The 25,505-nt window shown below is 47.8% G+C and overlaps 1 protein-coding gene and 1 pseudogene across 1 annotated transcript; both read left to right on the top strand.

The window, feature by feature from the left end:
• Nucleotides 1-8,814: 8,814 nt before the first annotated feature.
• On the top strand, nt 8,815-10,301 carry LOC103634808 (uncharacterized). The gene is made up of 3 exons (XM_008657398.2): nt 8,815-9,750; nt 9,871-9,902; nt 10,132-10,301. The coding sequence occupies exons 1-3, from the start codon at nt 8,937-8,939 to the stop codon at nt 10,198-10,200; spliced, it is 915 nt and encodes a 304-aa protein (XP_008655620.1). The 5' UTR covers nt 8,815-8,936; the 3' UTR covers nt 10,201-10,301.
• A 64-nt stretch (nt 10,302-10,365) lies between these two features.
• LOC103636763 (PR5-like receptor kinase) lies at nt 10,366-11,805 on the top strand (annotated as a pseudogene).
• Nucleotides 11,806-25,505: the final 13,700 nt, after the last annotated feature.

Raw genomic sequence — 25,505 nt, forward strand, 5'->3', positions numbered from 1 at the left:
GGAGAGGGATGTCGCCAGCCAGCCGAGGACCGGCGTCGCGGACCCGTCATCAAGGGGGTTTCTACCCGATTTGACTATATAATTCTTATTATGGTGCAAGCTTGTGTCATACTTGTGATATCATTTCAAAGACATGAGGGTTGCTATGCATAACTAGCAATATCAAATTCTAACAAACCAATCTCGATATATAGTAGCACCCTTGACCTCTTGCCCAAACCTTCCCCTATCCAACTTTCTCCTCCACTGTAATTGCAAGCACCTATCGATTTCACCCTGATGGTTCTTGGACTCCAATCCACACCCAACTACATCATTTCCTTGCTTGCCGAAGTGTGCTACCACATATGTTTGTCTTTCATTATGGTCGGATGACCTTGAAGTGTTGTCGTCATTAAGAACACCTATATTGACCATATTGTGACCTCCTAATCTCATGCCACTCGTTGGAGTTTGGTGAGAACAATAGTGTTGTCGTGATTGAGCTTGGCATGAGTGGCGAAGAGGTTGGCAGTGAGAGACTTGGCACTAGCTAGCTAGCGGGGCGCGACGGGGAGGAGAGGGCTGCCGCCAGCCAGCCGAGGACCGGCGTCGCGGACCCGTCAGCGCACACGCGGGACTGACGACGAGTTCGGCCGGCCAGTCGGGGTCGGACCGCTTCGGCACACGCGTATTTGGACCGTAGCGAACCGTTATTTTTTAATGTTTATTTTTTAATTCATATTTGTCTCTGAGTTATTTTTTAATGTTTAGAGTTTAGTTTTAATCGTTAAACGTAGCAAACCGTATGCGTCACCCATTCGGGAACGGCGAACGTCACATTGGCTTGTGAGGTTCGCCGTTCCGGAATTGTCCACGTATTTTGGATAGCCTGAGAGTGTAGGCCGATGCTTGTGATTTGTGACATGTGCCTTACGATTGACGTGGAATTTCGGTTGTGTAACCCAGTTGTTCTCCAACACACCATGTTCAGGCGTGTGCTTGGAGAGCAGCGGGGTTATGCTGCCGAAATTTCGCGGCAATCGTAGGCTACACGACACAAATCACAAGCATCGACCTACACTCTTGGGTGGGTTTAGGACCTTTACCTTATAGGGAGTTCACCTAAGCCATGGACGATCGTTGATGTTCTTTGTCTTTTGTTTAGCCTTTGAAATGGACGGTGATCGGAGGGTGATGTATGACGGGTGGAGAAAGGATGGGGCACATTCGAATGAATGGATGGGTGTAACAAAGGCTTTTCTTGAGCACGCTTTCAAAGATGCAACTGGTCGTCTAGTGAAGTGTCCTTGCAATCGCTGCGAGAACAAGTGGCCTCAGAAGAAGGAAGAAATGGAGAAACACCTTTGCAAAAGTGGGTTTATGCCGAACTACCTCGTATGGTACCGGCATGGAGAGTCTATTAGACACGTTGACGCGGAGGTGGAACTTGATGACGATCATGATAGGATGGACGACATGTTGCATGATCTTGGTAGGGATGTTGAAATGAACGCTGAGGAGCCGAGGCAGCTTCCACGCGATGCTCAGGAATTCTTCCGGCTACTCACCGCGGGAGAAGAGAGACTGCACGAGCACACTCAGATGTCAGTTCTTGGGACTCTCACAAGACTAATGGCGATAAAGTCGAAGCACAACATTTCAAACAGTGCTTACAACGACATCGTCCAACTGATGGGCGAGGTTCTCCCGGAGAATCATAAGTTGCCAAAGAATATGTACTTCGCAAAGAAGATGTTGGCTGGTCTTGGGATGACATATGAGAAGATCGACGTGTGTCCCAACAGTTGCATGCTATTCTTTGAGGAGGATGACAAGCTGGACCGTTGTAAGCATTGCGAAGCTTCTAGATATGTCGAGGTGACAAATGATGAGGGTGAATTGGTAGTTACGAAGGTCGCAGCTAAGCAACTTCGTCGGTTGCCCATCATTCCTCGGCTTTCAAGGTTGTTCCTCAACAAGGAAATAGCTCTGCATATGACGTGGCCAAAGAATGGTGTACGTCTCGTCACTGATCTAGACATAATGGGCCATCCGTCGGACGGTGATGCGTGGAAGGCATTTGACGAGTTTGATCCCGAATTTGCAAACGACCCTAGGAGTGTACGGCTTGGTCTATCGACGGACGGATTCACACCTTTCAATAGCAGTGCAAGCCCTTACTCGTGTTGGTCTATCTTCATTGTGCCATATAATCTTCCTCCTGAGTTGGTCAATAAAGAAGAGTTCATGTTCCTTGCACTAATCATCCTAGGCCCCGAGCATCTAGGGCCAAAGCTGAATATGTTTGTTCGCCCTTTAATTGAAGAGCTGAAACAATTGTGGAGAGGTGTGAAGGCTTATGACAGCCATACTGAAAAGGAGTTTACCATGCGCGCTGCTTATTTGTGGTCAGTGCATGATCTGCTGGCGTATGGAGATTGGTCTGGATGGTGTGTGCATGGTCGGTTGTGTTGTCCCATATGTATGAATGATACAGATGCATTCAGATTGAAGCATGGTGGGGAAAGTGTCATTCTTTGATGCTCATCGACATTGGACTCCATTCAAGCATGATTTCAGGAGTTCGCTTACTGCATTCAGAAGTGGAGCCAAAATCAGAAATGGGCCACCAAAGAGGCAAACTGCACCGCAGATAATGGCATGGCATGCTTGTCTGAAGCAAGGAGAAAATGATAGGTTCCAAGGCTACGTGGAGGACCACAACTGGACCCATATTTCATCAATATGGGAGCTTCCGTATGCAAAAGCCTTGATCATGCCGCACAACATAGACTTGATGCATCAAGAGCGTAACGTTGCTGAAAGCATCATAAGCACATGTTTCGATGTGACTGATAAAACGAAAGATAATATGAAGGCAAGAAAAGACATGACTGAAATTTGTAAGAGGCCGATGCTCGAGTTGAAAGTAAGCGATAAAGGGCATGAAAGTAGGCCGCGAGCTGATTACTGCCTCAAGCCGGATGAAAGGAAAGAAATATTTAAGTGGTTGAAGAATCTGAAATTTCCAGATCGGTATGCGGCAAATCTGAAACGAGCAGTCAATCTGAAGACCAGTAAATTGATCGGTTTGAAAAGCCATGACTACCATATTATTATGGAGAGGCTGATGCCCGTGATGTTTCGAGACTATTTTAAGGATGAGCTTTGGAGCATATTTGCAGAGCTGAGTTACTTCTATAGGGAAGTATGCGCAAAGACGGTATCGAAGAGGTTGATGCAGAAATTTGAGAAAGAAATTCCAATTCTTATTTGTAAATTTGAAAAGGTTTTCCCGCCAGGATTCTTCAATGTGATGCAACATCTAATTGTGCATTTGCCTTGGGAAGCTTTGGTAGGCGGACCAGTGCAATTCAGGTGGATGTATCCTATAGAAAGGGCGTTGAAAAAGCTCAGGGCGTCTGTTCGCAACAAGGCTAGAGTCGAAGGGTGTATTGCGGAGGCTTTTGCCCTTAAGGAGATATCTCAATTCTCAACCAGGTATTTCGCTCGAGCCAACAATGTGTTTGCGCCTTCAGTGCGACTTCATGTCGAAAATGAATCACCCCAAAGCACCCTTCAAATTTTTGCGAATTCGGGTAAAGCAGTTGGAAAAGGGAGTGTACGTCACATTGAAGCATCAGATTTGAACACGCTAATGTTATATATGTATAGCAATATTGACAGCACACAGGAGGCGTTCGAGTAAGTTTTCCTCATAGTTACGTCTATTTTCTCATCTCATAATTTCTATAGTGTGTAATCTCCATGTTTCTAATATGTCCAGCATGTTTGATGAAGAATGTTGGAAATCTACTAGTAAACCTATGGCCATTCAATTAGAAAATCTTCGTCGTGATGGGTTGAAAGGTGGACCAAACTTCGTGCAGTGGTTTCGTAATTATGTTAGTAATTGTCGTTCTCTCATTGTCCATACTTAATCTTTGAATTTTGGACTTGGAAGATATAATGCATATACTAATTCCTTGTATAGGTTTCCAAAAACTCTGTGCACCCGGACTTGCAGCAAATGACACATACCTCTGTGTCCGTCCGGAACTATACTCGCTATGATGTAAATGGATATCGCTTCCGAACCGCGAAATTGGAGAAGAGTCGACCATTGGCAGCCACCACCAATAGTGGTGTGTTGGCAAGTTCATATGTTGACGATGACAAAGTAGTGGACTATTACGGTGTTCTTCAAAACATTGTAGAGTTGATTTTCGATGGCCCCAAGGAACTTAAAGTCGTGTTTTTCGAGTGCGACTGGTTTGATGCTCATAGTGGGACTCGTGTCGACAAGTATGGTAATGTCGAGGTGAAGCATAGCTCTAGGATTCCGAGCAGTATGAGCGATGTTGTCCTTGCAAATCAGGCAAAACAGGTGTACTACCTGCCATATCCTCATCCAAGCCTTAGGGCTTGGTGGGTTGCAATCAAAGTCAACCTACAAGTCGTCGCTCCAGAGAGTGCTGACTACGTGAGTACGAGCAGGGACAACGATGATACTGTTTTTCAACCAGAAGCGGTGTCGAATCAAGACATAGCTCACCGATTCCATGTGACCAATGGAGAAGGCCTTGAAAATCTCTGTTGCAATTCAAGCGACTTAATTGAAGAACCTAGGTCAAAGCGCAAATGACCTATCGTCGTTAGAAGATCAGTAAGGATCCAACAAAATCAAGAGCGTATGAATAAACAACGAGCCGAAGAAGCATCATCGAATGCGGATGACTTTTGATTAGTATGTTTCTTTTAGTTAATCAATTAAGCTATGTATTCCAATTTTCACATTATTAATTTCATATTATTTGTTTCATATACTGTGGTTTGACATTAATTTATCTACAGTTGAACATGTTCAAGCATAGGAGATCGAGGAGGAGTGGGGGCAGCGCGGCCAGCGAGGACAGCTTGGGCAGTGGGCTTTTTCAGGGCACCTCACAGAGCCGACAGAGGCAGCAGCAACTTCTCGACTGTCTAGACGAAGTGCAGGGTGAGCAGGAGGCTCCTTAGCAGGATGCTCATGTGCAGGGTGACGAGGGTGAGCAGGATGAGGAGGGTGAGCAGGATGAGGAGGTTGACCCTATGGGGGCAGGCAGCGCGGGCGACGCGTCAGATGGTTCTACGTCCTTCAGGTATTATTATGCATATTAGTTTAGTTGATATTAGTTTTTAATCATTTCATCATATTGAATTTACTTGTATACTTAGGTATAAAAAGAGCAATGCGCTTGGTCCGAGACCTGCCGAGAGGAGGCTCATCCGGCCGCATGGAGAATGATGGGGCTTATTTCAGTTGTGTTAATTTTTTAATGTGAACGTGATTGCACTGGTTTACTTATTTTATTAATGTTTGTAGGTCATGGGAAGACTTGAATTGGGACGGTACAGGCAGACGTCCCAAGGTGAACGCGGTGTTGGGTAGCCTCTGTCGCTTCTACTACCTGGCATGGTAGAGCTCAATGGCGAGAGGTTCGCGGCTATGCAGTGGGCCGACTGGGGTCTAAAGGACTATGTCCAGCCAGGGGAGCCAGGGGAAAGCAGTAGCGGAGGGGGAAGTTCGGAACAAAAACGAAGGACTTGCCAGGTGGCTGTGTGGGACGAGTTCTGGGTGAGTTTACTTTCGTATATAAGCAATTCACTTAATTATTGCTTCTCCTAATCTTACTTTAACTTAACTTCTCCATTGATATGTAGGGGAGGTTCCAATTGCCGAATGAGATCGAGGAGGATCAGGCTCAGTGGGCACGTGTGAAGAGGCACTTTCGGAAGTGCGCTGATAAGGTAATCAAGGATGCCATGTACAATGCTCGCATCGCGGCCGTCAACTACTACTACAAGAAGATAAAGGGGCAGAAAATGAGCAAAGCATTAGGGGCCAATGAGATCTACCTCACAGAGGAGCAGTACCTGGAGAGCGTTGTGGATTGGCTGGCGAAGGACATGGAAGCCTGGAGGTGGTTGGCTAAGAGATGGGCGTCGCCAGAGTGGATTGCAGAGTCCCAGAAGCACCGTACCAACCGTGGCACTGAAGGACCGGGGCACAGGTACGGCGCCGATGGACACCTTGGTACCGCACGCAGCATGGTAAGTATATAAATCAAACTTGTATGTTACATCTATGAAAATTCTATGGTTTAACTCTTCTTTTTCATACAGGAAGCTGAAAGTGGAGTTGCTCCAAGTTTTATGGAGGTTTACGTCCGGGGTCACCGTGGCCCTGATCCGGCGAACCCTGATGTGCTATGCAGCGAGGCGGCAAGGGAGAAAATGGTAAACAAGTTTGTATTTACGAATTAAATTGCATGTTTTGTGTCTAACTCCAACTCTAACTTTCTTTGCAGAATGCGTATGGGGAGGAAATGACTCAACGCCATGGGTCTGACTTCGACTGGATGCATTCAGACTTAGATGCCTCGGCGTTATACCACAGTGGTGGGGGTAGAAAGCATGGCAGGTGAGGTGTTTGTGTTTGATTCGACGATTTCATTAACAAGAATGTGTCCACTTAATGGCTCAACTATGTGTATCATGCAGGTTTGCCTTTGGCACCGGCGTTGTGGAGTATAACAGGACAATAGGTCAAGGGAAGGCATCGTCTTCGGGAGAGAGTTCTCGCTCCTCCAGGTCTGCTCGAGAGGCTCAGCTGGAGGAGGAGACTCGGGCAACACAGGAGCAGGCTCGAGCAGCACAGGAGCAGGCTCGAGCAGCGCAAGAGTAGGTTGGACAGCTGACGCAATATATGGCTTCTTATTTTCAGGTAATTCGTCTATCTCATCACGTGTCGTCATTGAATTCAAAGTATAATGTTGCGATTCTAACGTTGCATCCATTTGCAGGAAATGACTACTCGACTCGGCCCTGATATGAACTTGCCCGCTTTTCGCCCTCCCTAGGTAACACTATCTGAACACTTCAATTCCATAGCAACTTTTTTTTATTATCAAAAATGGCTCGCAGGCACAAGGATGGGGACAGTGGCCAGGACAAGCTCCAGCGTCGCAGTCACAGTGGACCGGTGTTGGGTGGACGCAGGCACCTCCAGGCACTTGGACGCCTCCACCACCCCAAGGATCGCAGCCAGTCCCGAGATGGGTGCCACCGGTCTCCCAGCCACCGGCGGGCTCTCAGCCATTTCAAGCGTGGATGGCACCGCCACCGACGGGGTGGGTGCCACCACCTCTGGGGTGGCCACCACAACAGTACCCGTGGATGCATGCACAACCTCCTCATCACCATGGATCACAGGTGACGTTCCATGTTTAGTTTTATGCAAATATTGAGCAAACACAACAATGTATAGGTATAGGGATAGCAAAACACAGTCTTATTTGAATGATTGATGAATTGCAGGGTTCAGTGTCACATGCTCATGGATCGGAGGGTGCTGTCAACGTTCCAGACTTCCTCGTCCATGGTTCTGGAGGGAGTGGCCACCTTCCTGGTGGCGGAGGAGGGAGTGGCCAAAACTCCCACAACCCGTCGGAGTGAGTAGTGAGTAGTGAGTAGTGAGTGTGTTTTGTGAATTGTGTATTTGAATGGACAATGGACTTATGGACTTATTTGAATGAACTATGGACTATTTATGTATATGTGAATGTGTTTTGTGAATTGTGTATTTTGCTTGTGAATCTGTATATGTGAATTATGATATTGTGTATTTTGCTGTGAATTAATAAAAGGTGCAGAAAAATCTGTTTTTTGGGAGGAACCATCAATTTTCGTCGGCCTCGGTGGTGGCCGACGAAAATATCCTGGGAACATATTTTCGTCGGCCATCATCGGGCCGACGAAAATATCGGGCACGTATTTTCGTCGGCCACCACCTGGCCGATGAAAATAACCTGGGCACGTATTTTCGTCGGCCACCACCGGGCCCACGAAAATAGTCAGTCGACCAACTATTTTCGTCGGCCTTGGGAAACCCGACGAAAATAGGTATTTTTCGTCGGTATCGACGGAAATAGTTGTCTATTTTCGTCGAACTTATTTTTGGCGGCTATTTTTGTCGGCCTGCCGACGAAAATATGCTATTTTTGTCGGTTTAGGCTTATTTTCGTGGGTTTTTGGCCCACGAAAATTTAGGCGTTTCCTGTAGTGTCTATGCATATATGCAATTTCTTGACTGTTCAAGACGGAAGTTTGGGTCAAAGACTGCCCTCATCCTATATACTGGGATCTCATGTGAGCCCATTTCATGCTTATAAGGGCTAGTTTGAAAGGTAAATACTGAAGGGGATTGGGAGGCTAAAATACTCTTTTATTCAATTTTAAATAAGAATGTGATTTTAGCTCCTCCAATCTTCTCTGGTTTTGTGGCTTCCAAACTAGTTCTAAGAGTTAACAAGTAGAGACGGAAGTGTAGTTCATCAACATGTATTTGGCACTTCGCCGGAAATGTCACTTGGACTATCTTGCAAAATGAATTTTCAGAGTGGCTTCTTCGGTCTAAATCTTCAGTTCAGTCTTGCAGGATTTATTTGGTGTGCATACTCAGCATCGATTCGTTCCGAATCAACTTACAGCTTGTTCTACATTGTTTTTCATCATCAACTGTGTTCAGCAACGGAGTAAATACGTACGAAAACTTATTGATCATTGAAAACCCCGTGCCTTTTTTGGGTTAACCAAGTTTACCTAGATTTCCCACACTGGGTTGAGTGAGTTGGGCACTGATTGACTCAAAATTGACCAGCTTTATGGCCACCGTTCAGCGACCTGCCAATGGAAGACAAAAAGTCCTTCCGACACTTCGGCCGCAATAGTTGAACACGTTTCGTCATCATCAACCATTGTTTTGATAGGTCATCATCATCAACCATTTTTAATCGCACTCTCCCGGGCGGCCTCACCAAACTCTCTGCATCTTCTTGCCTAGGAGTGCAGTACTTCAGCGACCAATCGTGCAGCTGCTGCGATACTACTCTCCTTGCCCACACTGCGTCGGCATGGTGCACCGATCTCCTGCTCCAGAAGCTACCACCGCCCTGTTCTTGGCCCTGCTACTTCTTCTCTTTCCCCGAACCAGCTCCACCACCACCACCACAGGCGGCGCTCCGAACACGGCGGCGCCATGCGCGCCGGCGTGGTGCGGGGACTTGGCCATCTCCTACCCGTTCTGGCTCGCAGGCACGCATCCGCCCAAGTGCGGCTACGACCAAGGGTTCGAGGTTACCTGTGACAAAGCCAAGGCGTACCTCAAGAACTCGACCTGCACGTACCAGATCCAGTCCATCTTCTACGCCATGAATCTACTCAGAGTCGCCATCGTCGGCCTCCTGTCGTTGGACGACGGCACTTGCAACGTCGACAAGTTCGTCAACGCCTCCTTCGTCCCCAGTCCGGCGTTCGAAATCGAGCCCCAACAAAACCAGGAGCTGTTCTTCGTCTACGACTGCAACCTGCGAGCGCCGCAGCTGCCTCGGTCTTGGACGCCCTTGCGCTGTGGCAATAATGGCTCGTTCACATGGCTTTCTGGGCAGTACAGGCCCGAAGACAGCTCCATGGCGCTGCCGGGGAACTGCAACGTTGCGATGATACCGGTGGTGGCGTACGAGGGGGCGACCGCGGCAGATTATCAGCGGCTCGTGGAGGGAGGATTTTTTCTTAGTTACTACCTCACGGACACTGAGGACCACTACTACTACGGCCAGTGCCAAGCTTGCTCGTACCGCGCCGGCCACGGCCAATGCCGGACAATTGTCAGCGACGACGGGTTCCAGTGCTACTGCTCTGACGGCGTCTACTCGACGACGGCCTGCGGTGAGTTCGGTTCCAAATATTCATCCCTTGTGCATCATAAAGAATATAGCAAAAAATATATATGCTTCAACCGAAGTAATGTAATATCAAGATCTCTTATATCAGTTATGTCAATTGCAGGAACCAAGAGGGCTAACTGGAAGACAACAATTGTAGGTAAATATTTTCATCAAGAAGAAAACTATGAAGTACTTTGGTCACTATAAAAAGATATGACAACAAATGTGGCAAGGTGAAAAACCTTTGGTTTCTACAATTAGAGTGCCGCCGTAAAAAATTAGAGCACAACAAAGAACAAACTCATTCGTTAGAAAAGAAAACAAATAATCTAGGAATTCGATTTTTGCAGAAAGTAAATAACATATATATACCTAATCACAGGTCCGACAACAGCAGCTGCAAGTTTGCTCGTTTTATGTATTTGCTTGTTGCTATGGAAGAGCAAGGTGAAAAACCTTTGGTTTCTCCTTGCCAAAAAGACGAGCAGCAGCGCCAATGACAGGAACACTGAGGCTTTAATAGAGTCATACGGATCCCTAGCTCCAAAAAGATACAAGTACTCAGAGGTACTGAACATAACTTCTTCCCTCGACAATAAGCTTGGAGAAGGTGGTTATGGAGCAGTTTACAAAGGAAGGCTACACGATGATGTCCACGTTGCCGTGAAATTCTTGCGGGCTTGTTCGGTTACACCAATCCAGAGGGGGATTGGAGGGGTTTAAATCCCCGTCTAGTCATTTTTGACTAGGAGGGGATTTAATCCTCTCCAATCCTCCTCTGGATTGGTGTAACCGAACATGCCCTGCATGGGTGCAAAGGGGATGGGGAGGAATTCCTGAACGAAGTTGTAAGCATTGGAAGGACATCTCACGTTAACATCGTTAGCCTATTTGGGTTTTGTTTAGAGCGCTCAAGAAGGGCTCTTATATACGAGTACATGCCAAATGGTTCTTTGGACAGGTATATTTACTCTGAGCAACCCAAGGAAGCTCTAGGGTGGCAGAATTGAAGCTCTATGCGATAGCAATCGGGATCGCTCGTGGCCTAGAATACCTGCACCACAGTTGTAATACACGGATAGTGCACTTCGATATCAAGCCCCAAAATATCCTTCTAGATAAGGACTTCTGCCCCAAAATCGCTGACTTTGGTTTAGCTAAACTGTGTCACTCCAAGGACAGTAAGCTTTCTTCAGTGACTGATGCTAGAGGAACCATCGGATTTATTGCCCCTGAAGTGCACTCCCGAACCTTTGGAGTTGTCTCGACGAAATCGGACGTTTACAGCTATGGAATGATGTTGCTAGAGATGGTTGGAGGCAGGAAAAACGTCAAGTCAGTGGTTGAAAATTCCAGCGAGAAGTATTTTCCACATTGGATCCATGATCACTTCGCCCAAGAAGGTGGATCATCACAGGGTTATGGTGGTGGTGTCACAGGTGAAGTGGAGGAAACTGCCAGAAAGATGACCCTGATTGGTCTGTGGTGCATCCAAATTCTGCCTGTGCATCGCCCTACCATAACCAAGGTTCTAGAGATGTTTGAAAGAGACTTACACAAACGACTGGACATGCCACCGAAGCAGAACTTCAGTCAAATACTGTAAGATGTTCTCTCTGGACATTTATGCGGTTGTCGTTTTTTAGTAATTTTATATCTATAACTCCTTTCTCGTTTTTTTTTTTTTTTTGTTTTCCAGCGAAGATTCAGCTGTTTACAATTTGAATACAGAGAGTATGATGAGTCCCAGCAGCAGCTCTATGGAAACGCAAGGTTCTAGTGAAGGACTGAAGGCTGAGGAGATGAAGTGTGTGAATTCAAATGTTATATGACGGTCCTCCACATGGTCGAGAATAGATAACCATCAGGTGACAGTAATCAACTTTGTGAAATGACCACCTGCTCGAGACTAATGGATCATGAACCAGGCATATTCATGGGCTACTATGATAACTTTTAAAGAAAAATGGTACTATATATATCTTGTTATATGGTAAAACCCAAAGCCAAAGGGAGTTTTTTTCCAGATAAATTACTATTAATAGAATTCATAAAATACTAATGTGCACATCTACTAGTTTGAAGTTAGCCACGGCTATTAATTTTCAACCAGGCAGACAGTTTTTTAGGCTTCGAGTGCGCATCTGGCTCCTCCAGAGCAGCCTCCGTCCCTCTCCGCATCCCCATTTTTGCGCGGTAAAAGAGACACTGTTCACCCCTGGTTAGAGATTAACCTGTTCACGCTGCTGCAGTGTAGTCTCTGACTGTATGGTTAGTTTAACCTGCAGTCGTTGGAGGCATGGATGAAACGGAATAGTTTGCGAGACTGTTTTCTTGTGTTTGATTGCTTGGTCTACAGTGATTCGTAATAAGAGAAAAAAAAACACCTGGAATGCATGAACTGTTTTTTTTACAACGCGGCGGCATACCCAATGAGTAATGAGTCAGGGGTGGGCGTTCGGGTTACCCGAAATTTTCGGGTCGGGTAATTCGGGTTTTTAAAATTTCGGGTTTTGAGAATCGATACCCGAAATTACAACGGGTTTTTCAATACCCAAAAATTCGGGTACCCGGAATTTCGGGTTCGGTTTCGGGTTCGGATTCGGGTATTCCGGGTTCGGGTTTCGGGTTACGGGTTTTTTTGCCCAGCCCTAGTAATGACCCTATCAAAGGATGTGCATTTTCTGTATATAATAACTACTACTTTCATTATTGAATATTTGTCGTCTACTAGTTCATTTTTAAACTAAAGGACGACGAATAAAAAAGAACGGATATAGTATGACTCTAGAAGGATACATGTGCATTGCATGCATGAGCTCTGGACCTACATGTTATTGTATAGGTTAGGGTCAAAACTAGGCAACCTAATGGGTATGATCAGATAAGAAACTAAAATAACTGGAGTACCGGACAGGGTTATAAGACGATGGGACGGCCAAACAAAAAGCATAATGTAGTCATTTACATGGCCGAGCCGCACGTAATTGCACAAAAAAAGGATATACCAGTGAAATACTTTCACAAAAAAAGCAAAAAGCAAAAAAAAAAAAAAAAAACGGGGCCTCTTGATCTCCTTTCGTATGGTCGCTCAGAATTCAGAAACCGATCTGCTGACGATGGGCATCTCGCGCGCTTCATTTGAATTATCAGGTACGCGCGTTTCCAGGCGTTTGATTATGGATGGTCGCCTGGGGCTAAGAAACACTGAGGAACCACCATTCTCATTTCCATGCGAAACATGACCCCGCGCACGTACTCGTATCGTATTGGTTGCCCATCTTTCATTTTCAGGCTTCAGCAAACGACAGCCCCGAACTGACGGCAACCACATGTGCTCCCGTGACGGCGATGTGCTCCCGCGACGGCGATGTGGCTCCCGACGTTCGCCATGGCGTGGCCGCGGCCCGCGGTCGGTCTGGACTCCGGGCTGGCGCGACCGGCGGATGCTGGCCGCGTCCCTCGCGCAGGCCGCCGACGCCTGCTGGCTCGATCAGGCTCCTCTGTTACATGTGATTCAGAGTTTGGACTTTGGAGTAGTCACATGCACAACTGTTACCGTGCCAAGTCTGAAGGTTTGTTGTCCTCAAAAAACAAGTCTTATGGTAGATAGGGTTCAGCGGGACCGGAAGTGTGTCCATCCTGTCGTTTCCATTCTTTTCTTTTCTGTATCCGCCAAGTTATGGGAAGAAGAAAAAAGGTGTATCAAAAAAACGTATAATAGATGTAGCCGTGTAGGCGTCCATTCGTGCAGTGTTCACGTGTGAAAAAGAAAACGACGTGTGTCCTTGTTCCGGCCTGCACTCGCGCAGTGGTCCTGATTGCTGACCGACACCGAGGTGAGGCGATCGAGTGGCGGGTAGCCCCGGCGGAGCCTTCTCGTGCGTGCACGTGCGCCCCGTGCCCGTGAGCGTGCGTAACTAGTACTACATTGACAGTTACAGACGCGATGCATGTGCCCGTGTCATGAGTGAATTAGCAGGTGCTGCTTGTTGAGTACTAGTAATGGCCTAATGGCGACGCCGGACTACTGCCCCATTTGGTTCTTTAGTACAGATACTAAAGTTTAGTTATAAGACTAAATTTAATCCCTCTCCTAAGTAAAATATGGCCTAATGGTGCAAACGGCCTTTCAGCGTCTCGGGCAGCCGGACTTGCGGGCGCACGAGCACGACGGCGCACACGTGAGTTGTGAGGTAGTATGATGAGTTGCCCGACTTGAACGTTTGGTTGCCGGCTCAGATTATATATATTATTGCCTGGTGAACCAGCATGAACTTTCTTACATTCATTTGAACGCGGCCGGGTGTTAGCCTTATTATATAGTGGTTCTCTACCAAAGAAATAAATTCTCCTTAATTATATGAGCTTAAAGTTTTTCATATATCTTGTAATTACAGTAAACTTCTTTTGATCACACGTATTTCACGCACAAAGACATCTCATGCACCCAACTATCTTTGGGGGTGTACAATAATTCACATGTTTGTTACCTTTGTTCACGCTACAAAAAAAATGTTACACAACGACAATGCATGCACGTTAGAAACAGAACGTCCGTACATATGTATATCCAGTGTGCATGTGTGCAAGCCCATGAAAGTTTAAACCAACATGCTAATATTTTAACTTGCTCTACTCCTTCAGCTCCGAAAGGAATGAAGTCTAGATTTTTGAATGCCAAAATAATTTTAAGTTGGCTATATATATATATATATATATATATATATATATATATATATATATATATATATATATATATATATATAGTTAAAGTTGGAATCATTTGTCAAGTCCTCTTGGGAAATGAGGATTTTTTTTTCGACAGAGAAGAGTACATGCATATGCATGATAGTGGCTTTTGTAGTTAGCAAAAATCATCGGCGTATCTCCGCGTGTATCATGCACAAAAGGTGAGGTAGATGAGCGCCAGATCTTTGCGGTACCTCTTGGAATCTCCAAGGACCGTTTGAGAAATCTCTTTCTTTAATGAATATGTATGCCCCAGCTCATCTCTCTTCTTTTTTATCATATATGTGTCCGAAAAGAAGCCATGGATGAGTGCAAGGGTTGGAAGGAAGAATGGGGGTGGAGTATGAGTATGATCCGCATCCGAAGTGCGGCCATAGGACTAGGAGGGGACCTCCCCTAGATGGCAACGGGCCAACGCGCAGCGGGGAAGCAGCAGGCCAGATACCACCTCCTCCACGCCGACAAACAGGGCTAGCTACTACGTGCAGGCAGCGAGTCCCCATGTCCACCGCTTTCTTGGAGGTAATGGAGGGACCCCTATGCTTGACGGCACGCGGCAGGCTGCCTCAGTGCCTCAGTATGGCCTGGGAACCCTGTCGGAAACGGAGCCAATGGACGATGCCTCTCAGCTCACTCGTCGATCGCGCGGCCGCGGCCGACAGGTCGACAGCCGAAGGTGCGGGTGCGGCCCACGGACATGCCGTGCGTCCGCCATGCACGCGCAGATGTGCGCACAGCTGGCCGTGTGGTGTGGAGGCTCCCAGAGCTCTCGACCGGCATGGGAAACATGCAGCGTCAAGCCCCCAAACTGTCGTCGAGCTCAAGGAAGATGCTGCAGGCAGGTCGTGTCGACTTCAGTTACGCATGCACTAGCTAGTGCTACACATGAATCATCTCTGGAAGCTGTGTGTAGGGTCATGTAATTGGATGGAGATCGTGTCGTCCATCCATAATTATTGCATGGCGACATTAGTTAGCTGGACGGTCTCGTTCTAAATCACATGCATTGGTCTGTCGCGTGTTACATGCTTTCATATATATAAGTATATACATATGCATATGCGCGTGAAAGTACTTTTGGCAAACAATAAACTAACCTTAACTCATGCTCAGCAGAGCGTGCACATAGACTACCAAAATATTATTTTGTACGGTAGACTGTATTGTTTATATGGTGTAGTTTGAGATAAGACATGATATAGTGATAGGGACGGACCCAGGATAAAATGAGAGTGAGCGCACATTTGTAAGGACGAACACCGAAATACCAGAGCAGTGACATTTAATAAGATGGGCTGAGCAGAAAACTTTAAAATGAAAATCTGGATTCTACTACTTACAACAGAGAAATGAACGGGAGCCTATGCCCTAGAGATGGCAATGGGTAAAAACCCGCTGGGTATTACTTGCCCAAACTCATACCCGCGAAGAAAAAATACGGCCGCTAAAAAACCCATACCCATGACGGGTACAAAATTTTGCCCAAACCCATACTCATGCGGGTTTCGGGTACCCAACGGGTTTCCCATACCCACTAACATCAACATAAAAAATAATTTATCATGTAAATGACAATCAATACATTAATAAGCTAGCATAAAAGGAACAAGTGATAACTAATTTTAGCCTAAAATTTGTTACATGAAGTTTATTTCGATTAGAACATATTCAATTAATAATATTATGAGACATATTTATAAGGAATGTTTATTTTAAGGCGGGTTTTAAAAACCCATGGGTTTGCGGGTATGGGTAGTGGAAGAACAAACCCATGCCCACGTACCCGTTGGATTTCCATTTGAACCCATTAACAAACCCATGGGTAGAGAAATTGACCCAAACTCATACCCTAATAGAGCAAAAACCCACCGGGTTTCGGGTAGCGGGTACCCATTGCCATCTCTACTATGCCCTCCCTTAGCTCTATATGTAGGTCCACCTCTAGATAAACTCTAAAGATAGCCTTACATCCTTACCCGCTGTCCCATACACTATTCTTTTCTTTACGTGGGAATGAAAATTAAGGGCATAGCCAGTTAAATTTAGTTTAAATTAGCTCAGTGTATTTAAACAATAGAACTAACTAACTGTTGATCAAATAGCTAGATAATCAAAACTAATTTTGACTACTTTTTACTATAACTAATAATTAATCATGCATATTTTGTATTCGATAATAAAGCTTGTATATGGTTTTTGTCACACCCGGTTTTAGAAGGCAAACCGAATGCGAACCATGTACGTGCCAGGATCAGCAATTCACGTACACAGCAGTTACAAAACATGGACATCATCACACAGTGCTCAAATAGTATTAAAAGGTAAATAGTCGATTACATCATATGTCTGAGACATCCACATAGTATTTACAGTAAATCAAAGTGGAAAACGAAACGTAGATAAACGCGGCCTTCACAGGCAGCCGACTGGGGGTTGCCGCTAACCCACGCCTAGAACTCGTCGTAGTCTTGGAACTCCTGGAAGTCTCCTTCCACGGCTTCATCTTCTCCTGAGCAGTGGTTGCAATGCGGACAACCTGGGGAGGGGGGGTTTGGTGTGTAGAGCAAGGATGAGTACACATCAACATACTCAGCAAGTATCATGTTTGGCTGTAGTGGACTAGCTTTATGTGGGGATAAGTCAAGCAGTTGCTTTTAGTTGGTCAGATTATTATTACTAGTAGAGAAAGCCAAGTTTTAGAGTTAACCCACGTTATTACCCAAACGTACTCCTTTCCAAACGGAAAGAGTACCACTTACCATTACCAGAGTCAATACCAAGAACCATCATTCTCAACACCGTCTGTAAACCGAGCATCTCTGATCAAGTACCACTAATCACTGGAGCTCCCTTGGCCGCTCATAACCGCGAGCACGGCTGATATATCAGTTTCATAACACTCTGCAGAGGTTGCGCACTTTACCCATGAGCCGTGATTCCCTTTTTGCCTCGGGTTGTACGGACCCTTGAACACTCCCAAGGTGAGTAGGCAGGGTCTCACTACGTAGCCTTTACAAAGATTTCCCGGGATTGTAGCCGCCCGTTAGGTTTCCTAAATGTACCGCACTCCTCCCCAAGGGACAAATCAACCTTGGCAGAGCGAGCCGCATACACCGAGCCCCATTGACAGCACGACGGCGAAGCGAACTACACCCCGGATCCTGTAATTATTCAGCTAAGGGCACCCCATTCCACCCTCATGGTTGCACTGTTTTCTCGGGCGGTCATCCAACGAACAGGTCCTTACGGAGAGGCACTCGAGAAACCGCTCGAGCCCCCTTAAAGGCCACAAGTATAACATCATAATAACAAGAGGGAAAACAGCGTATCATTGATCATTCTCATCATGTTCATTGATTAGAGTTGAGCCATAGCATAAGACTAAGCAATAATAATCCAACCCAAATAGGTAAACAAGGACATGGATAACAAAGCTAGTCAATCATTAGGTATAAATGTGTAATGCGAGAGGTGAATTAAAGTATATATAGGACAGAGATAGGTCAAGGGACACTTGCCTCCACCAACCGACTGCTGCTCAGGGGCTTCTCCTGCGAGTTCTTCGGGCTCCTCAACCGAATCGTTCTCTATGCGAGCGCAAGCATACATACATCCATCCATTCGAATTAGAAAACAAACAGTACATCATTACAAGAGAACAAATAGATTAAATATGCATAGAGTATAACATACGATATTGCATATGCCATGGTTAGAGAAGAAAGGTCTCGCAGTGGTTAAAGCTATACTCAAGGCGTATTACGGGTAGACGCATAACTAGCCATTACGTGCTCTAGTTCCGCCTAGTTCCAATAATAAGGATTAGTCACATGCGCAAATAGAATCATAACCCTTACTACATTGACAACTCGCTATATTCATGTTAAGAGAAAGAACGAACTTAGCCACTACATTTCATGTAGTCATACTAACAGATATTTAATATAGGTGTAAAGATAGCTATTATCTAAGCATAATTAACCCATGCCTAATTATTGCCGCTTCTTGACACAGTTCAATTAGTACTAGCACTTTTAATTGGCGAAGAACATAGTAGCACGACAATTCGCACCTAAAAGATAAATGACTAAGCGTGATGGTTAAGCGTTGTACGGGCGAGTAGACTACGCGAGCGAGCGAACGGGGCCGCAGACCACTGCCGCACACACGAGCGAGCGAGCGAGGCCACCACGAGCAAGTCGCGCGGACTGCCGCAAGCGAGCTGGGACGCCAGGGGGCACGCCACGCCGCGACGTCTCGGCCGAGCCACGCGAGCAAACCGCGCCGGGCGGGGCTGCGCAGGACGTCGGGTGTTGGCCGAGCCGGGTCGCGGTCGCGGGCGGGCGAGCCACGCCGCCACGGCGGACAGGGCGGGCGCAAGGCCGCGCCGAGCCGCGGGCAGGCGGGGTGCCGCGCGGGCGCGAGACGGCGGGAAAGCCGCACGGGCGGGGCGGGGCGCCGTGGCCGAGCTCCGGCCGCCACGGCCGAGCCGGGGGCAGGCGAGCTGCGCCGCCACGCCATGCCGCGCGCAAGGCTGGGGCCGGGCTGACCGCGGGCGGGCGAGCCACCATGGCCGCGCCGGGCCGCGCCAGCCGGACGTGCGCGAGGGAGGAGGGGAGGGGGGTCGGGGCGAGCGCGTCCCGCGCCGAGCCGGGATGCCGTGCCGCCATGGCCGAGCTCCATAGGCCGGGCCGGGGAGCCGCGCCGGGGAGGGCGCGCCGCGCTGGCGAGCCGCCATGGCCGGGCTGCGCGCGAGGGGGCGGGGACCGGGGGCGGGGACGCCATGGCCGGGGGGGGGGGGGGTCGGGCACGCCGCGGGGAGGAGGAGCCGCGCCGGGGAGGGGAGGGGAAAGGCGGGGAAGAGAGGGGGAGAGGGCTTACCGCGCGGAGAGGGGGCGAGCGGGGCGGTTCCGGGCGACGGGCAGGGGAGAAAGGAGGGAGAGAGATATTTTGAGAGGGAGGGGGTGGAGCTGACGGGCGGCGGCGGCGGCGTAACCGCCCACGTGCCGCGCGCGAGGGGAGCGGGGGGGGGGGGTAGCGAGCTGGGCTGCCCGGCTGGGAGGGAAGGGGGGAAGGGGAGGCCGGATGGCCAGCTGGGCCACGCGCGAGGGGGAGGGCGGCTGGGCCAAAAAGGAGAAGAGAGAGGGGGGAAGAAAAGAAAAAGGTTTTTCCTTTTTCTACAATCTATTTTTCTCTAGATGAATGCTTTCACCATTTCAATCAACCCAAACAAATGCATGGTTCGGCATGGTGCAGCAAACAAAATAAAGTATTTTAGGGTTTTTGCTTTACACGAGATCTCAAGCCGAATCCCGCTATAACTTTGGAAAAGATCAAGGTTTAGCGAGGGGAAAGGAAAAAGAGAAAGGGTAACACTCGAATTTAGCGAGTGAAGAAAAGAAAAAATTCAACTCCAAAATTCGGGGCATTACAAACCTATCCCCCTTAAAAGAATCTCGCCCTCGAGATTCAGGGTTGGCTAGCAAAGAGCTCAGGGTATTTAGCCATCAGATCATCTTCACGCTCCCAGGTTGCTTCTTCCTCAGAGTGGTGATTCCATCTGACCTTGCACATTCTGATGGTCTTCCTTCGGGTGACTCTGTCTGCGGTCTCAAGGATTTGCGTTGGCTTCTCAACATAGGTCAAGTCCTCCTGGACCTCTAGATCTTCAAATGGCAACTGCTCTTCTGGCACACGTAGACACTTCTTCAACTGAGACACGTGAAAGACATTATGCACTGCGGACAAATTCTCTGGCAGACTGAGCTGGTAGGCCACTTCTCCACGCCTTGCGAGAATCTGATATGGACCAATGTAGTGGGGTGCTAGCTTGCCTTTGACTCCAAACCTTCTGACTCCTCTGATCGGTGACACTTTCAGATAGACGGAGTCTCCAACCTCGAAACTCAGCTCTCTTCTTCTTGTGTCTACATAGCTTCGCTGCCTTGATTGCGCTATCTCCAGATTCTCTCGGACCATCTTGATGTTCTCTTCAGCTTCAAGCAAAATGTCTGGCCCGGACACTTGCTTTTCTCTAGGCTGATCCCATTGCAATGGAGTTCTACAACTCCTTCCATAGAGCGCCTGGAAGGGTGACATCTTCAAGCTGGCCTGGTAACTGTTGTTATAGGAGAACTCTGCATAAGGCAATCGCTTGTCCCATCCGGACTGATCTTGCAACGCACAGGCTCGCAACATGTCTTCAAGGATTTGATTGGTTCTTTCGGTCTGACCATCTGTCTGCGGATGATAAGCTGAACTGAAATTCAGATGGGTGCCCAAGGCTTCATGCAATTGCTACCAGAAATGAGAGGTGAACTGTGTTCCTCTGTCTGACACTATCTTCTTTGGCACACCATGAAGACAAACGATCCGAGACATGTACAACTCTGCCAATACTGCACTGCTGTAGTTAGTCTTGACTAGTATGAAGTGGGCTGACTTGGTTAAGCGGTCCACTACTACCCAAATGGAATCATAGCCGGCTCGAGTGCGAGGCAATCCGACTATGAAATCCATGCCGATTTCATCCCATTTCCATTGAGGGATTTGCAACGGTTGCAACAATCCAGCTGGTCTCTGGTGCTCTGCCTTGATCCGTCGACAACTATCACACATAGCCACATGCTCTGCGATTTCCCTCTTCATTCCGTACCACCAGAATTTCTTCTTCAGATCTTGATACATCTTCTCACTGCCAGGGTGAATCGAATAGGCTGTCTCATGAGCTTCCTTGAGGATCAACTCCTGAATAGACTCGACATTGGGAACGCACAAGCGGTCTTTGAACCATATCACACCTTCTGCATCTTCCCGAAAATCTTTGCCTCTGCCATCTAGAATCAGTCGCCGGATCTCACTGATCTTCTCATCATTCTTATGTGCTTCTTTGATTTCCCGCTCCAGGGTAGGTTCCAATTCAATTGTGACGCCTCGCGTGTTGTTCAGAAATCCGAGACTCAACCTGTCAAACTCTTTGGCCAACTCATAAGGCATCGGACGAGCGACCATAAGATTGACTTGACTCTTTCTGCTCAAAGCATCTGCCACTACGTTCGCTTTGCCTGGATGGTAATGAATCTCCAACTCATAGTCTTTGATCAACTCTAACCACCTTCGTTGCCTCATATTCAACTCTGACTGAGTGAATATGTACTTCAGAATCTTGTGGTCTGTGTAAACATCACATTTCTGTCCATACAGGTAGTGCCTCCATGTCTTCAGTGCGTGAACCACTGCTGCCAACTCTAGATCATGGATTGGGTAATTCTTCTCATGAACTTTCAGCTGTCGGGACGAGTAAGCCACAACTCTCCCCTCTTGCATCAACACACATCCCAAATCAGTGTAACAAGCATCACAATACACCGAGAAGGGCTTGTGCACATTAGGCAAGACTAAGACAGGCGTTGTAGTCAACTTCTCTTTCAGCGCTTCGAAGGCCTCTTGACATTTCTGGGTCCACTTGAACTCAACTTTATTGCCTAACAACGCTATCATTGGTTTCGCAATCTTCGAAAACCCTTCAATGAATCGTCGATAATATCCGGCCATTCCAATGAAGCTCTTGATTCCTCGAGCATCTGTTGGCGCTTTCCAGTTCAGAATATCTGCCACTTTCTTCGGATCCACAGCCAATCCTTCTTTGTTGATTATGTGACCCAAGAACAGGACTTCACTGATCCAGAACTCACACTTGCTCAACTTTGCATACAACTGGTGCTCTCGCAATCTCGGCAATACCATCTTCAAATGATTTGCATGCTCTTCTTCGCTTCGAGAATAAATCAGAATGTCATCAATAAATACCACCACAAACTTATCTAGATAATCCATGAATACACTATTCATCAAGTTCATGAAGAAGGCCGGTGCATTTGTTAGACCGAAAGACATCACTGTGAACTCATACAACCCATGCTTGGTAATGAATGCCATCTTCGGAATGTCCGAAGGTCGGATCCTAAGCTGATGATAACCTGACCTCAGATCTATCTTGGAGAACACACTGGCTCCTCTCAACTGGTCAAACAGATCTTCTATTTTGGGCAAGGGGTACATGTTCTTGATGGTGACTTCATTTAGAGCTCGATAATCGATACACATCCTTTTGGTGCCATCTTTCTTCTCCACAAATAGGACAGGGGCAGCCCAAGGCGAGGTGCTCGGCCGAATGTAACCTTTCTCTGATAGCTCATCAATCTGCTTCTTAAGTTCAACCAACTCTGGTCCAGATATTCTGTAAGCTCTCTTAAAGATGGGGGCGGTTCCAGGAAGAAGCTCTATGGCAAACTCAACTTTCCGCTCTGGTGGCATACCCGGTAGGTCCTTTGGAAACACATCTGGGAACTCGGACACAACCTTGATACTCTCAATTGGGTCTGCTTCACTGCTATCGACAGCCATCTGATAACAACTTCTTTTCTTCGGCTCAGGCGGGACTAACTCGGTCACCACTTCCTCTCCTAGTGGGGACACCAACTTGATTGTCCTCTTATCACAACTGATAACTGCCTGATACTTATCTAGCAAATTCATCCCTAGGATGACGTCTATTCCCTGAGTACCCATTACTATGAGGTTGGCGGGAAACACTATCCCCCTTATTTCCACACTTACATTCAAGCAAATGCTATCGGCTTGAATTCTACCACTGGCTGAGTCAATTTGAATGGGGGTTGACATGGTAGTTATTGGAAGATTATGTGCTTCTACCCATGATGTAGTAATAAAGGAATGTGTTGCTCCAGTATCAAATAACACTTCTGCAATATGGGAGTCGACTGGGAACATACCTACTATCATGCCGGGGGTCTCCTGAACTGCTTCAGCCTCCAAGTGGTTCAGTCTTCCATGATTGTAGCGCGGCTGAGAGCGGTTGCCTGCTCCAGGCTGAGACACATTCTGCTTTGCTGGGGCATTGGGGCCTGACTGTTGCTGGGCTGCCTTCTTCGGACATTGCATCACCCAGTGGCCTTGCTCTCCACAGTGGAAACATGCTCTGTTTCCAACCTGAGCTGGTGCTGCCTGACTGTTCTGCTGGTTTGCTGGGGCAGGAAGACGAGGTGCCTGTTGATTCTGCCTCTGGAACTGACCTCCTCCTAACTGATTGTTCTGACGATTCTGATACTGGTGTTGGGGATACTGCCTTTGGAACTGCTGCTGCTGCTGAGGTGGACACTGGTTCTGCCTGAACTGCTGAGGTTGATTGCTTGAGAAACGAGGACGATTGCTGCTTCCAGGCTGGGGTCCACTGATCTTGCGCTTACGATCTTCCATCTCCTTACGCTTCCTCTCTGTCATGATTGCTCTGTCAATCAAGTGCTGGAATGTCAGGAAGGTATGATTCATCAGTTGGTACTGTAGAGGGTCAACCAAGCCTCTTAGGAAACGGTACTGTCGCTTGGCGTCGGTGTTGACATCTTCAGGAGCATAGCGAGACAACTGCAGAAACCTGTCCCGGTACTCACTGACAGACGATGACCCCTGCTTGAGAGCCAGGAACTCCTCCTTCTTCACTATCATCAGACCTGCAGGAACATGGTACTGACGAAAGCTACCTTTGAACTCTTCCCAGGTGATGGTGTTGGGGTTGGCATGGGTGGCGAGTTAAGACTCCCACCATGACAGAGCTGCTCCTCTCAACAGACGGGGACCATACAGGACTTTCTCCCTGGCATCGCACTGAGCGGTATGCAACTCTCGCTCCACAGTGCGCAGCCAGTCTTCAGCATCCATGGGGTCAGAAGAGTGAGCGAACGTTGGGGGATGACCTCTCATGAATTCAGCATGCTTGTCCCTGGGCATCTGAGGCATCTGAGGTTGAGGTGGTGCCTGCTGCTGCTGCTGTTGCTGAATAGCGGCCAGAGTCTGACCGATCGCTTGAACTGTCTGAGTCTGCATCAGGAACATCTGCTCGATGGACATCGGGGGCGGGGGCGGCAGTTGCTGTTGCTGGGGTACCTCTTCCTGCTGAGCGGCTTGCTCCTGTTGAGCACGCCTTCCTCCTCTGCGCCCGTTCTCTGACATCTGCAGAATGCAACCACACGTCAGAACTGATCTTGCAAATCTTGCAGCATAAGAAAAGAGCATAGAATTCTCCATAACACTGAACAGACGAGCATCTTCACTGATCTCCAACACAGACCACACAACTTCTCAGATAAAGAGGAAAGTGGAATAAAAGGCTTCCCAACTAGATAACTAACTTCATTAACATATAACAGGTAAACCAAAATGCAGGGGATACCCACACTCTGGTGACAGTCATTACAAAGATCCAAATCAAACATAGTTCATCATGACAAACATAAATGCACAGGATATAGCAAACTACCATATCTAACTAAGACTAACTAAGAGCGAGGCTAACGCTAAGACTGAGACTAAGACTAAGAGTAAAACTTCTATATTAAGCATTTATTACAAGACTCAACACTGACGATCTATGGTTCCAAATCTATCTTGGTCTTGCAGTCGGGATTGCCATAAGGCTGGTGTCCACGCCGAGGTGAGCGGTACGAGTGCTGAGTCCCGACGGGAGCGGGGGAACCACCGTCTAGGTGACGACGCTCCGCGCGCTCAGCCCGCAGCTGGGCGATCTCAGCACGAGCCCTACTCATCTCGTCTAGTGCATGGTCCAGCTCCGTGTTTAGCACGGCGGCTAGGTTGACTGTGCTGCTCAACCTAGGATTGTCCTCACCAACAGGTGAGACAATCACGCCTCCTGTGTTGCCAGATGGACGACGGGGGTAATACTTCAGGTTGAGATCGTCAGCTACCCCACCAAGAACCGAGCAGTAGTGCGAAAGCGCACGCCGTGCAGCATCTTGCATGGCCGCCTCAGTTGAGTCCCGCTCAGAGATGGAATAGTGCTCTGAGCAGACCTCAGCACCCTGGAGACTGTTCTCGGACGGCGCACCAAGCAGGTCGCCTCCCAGCGGTCCGGGTAGACCTCGCGACTATGCTGGTAGACCACACAGCGATACTCGATGGACCAAGTAC

The sequence above is a fragment of the Zea mays genome, chromosome 8 (assembly GCF_902167145.1).
Source record: "Zea mays cultivar B73 chromosome 8, Zm-B73-REFERENCE-NAM-5.0, whole genome shotgun sequence".
Lineage (NCBI taxonomy): Eukaryota > Viridiplantae > Streptophyta > Magnoliopsida > Poales > Poaceae > Zea > Zea mays.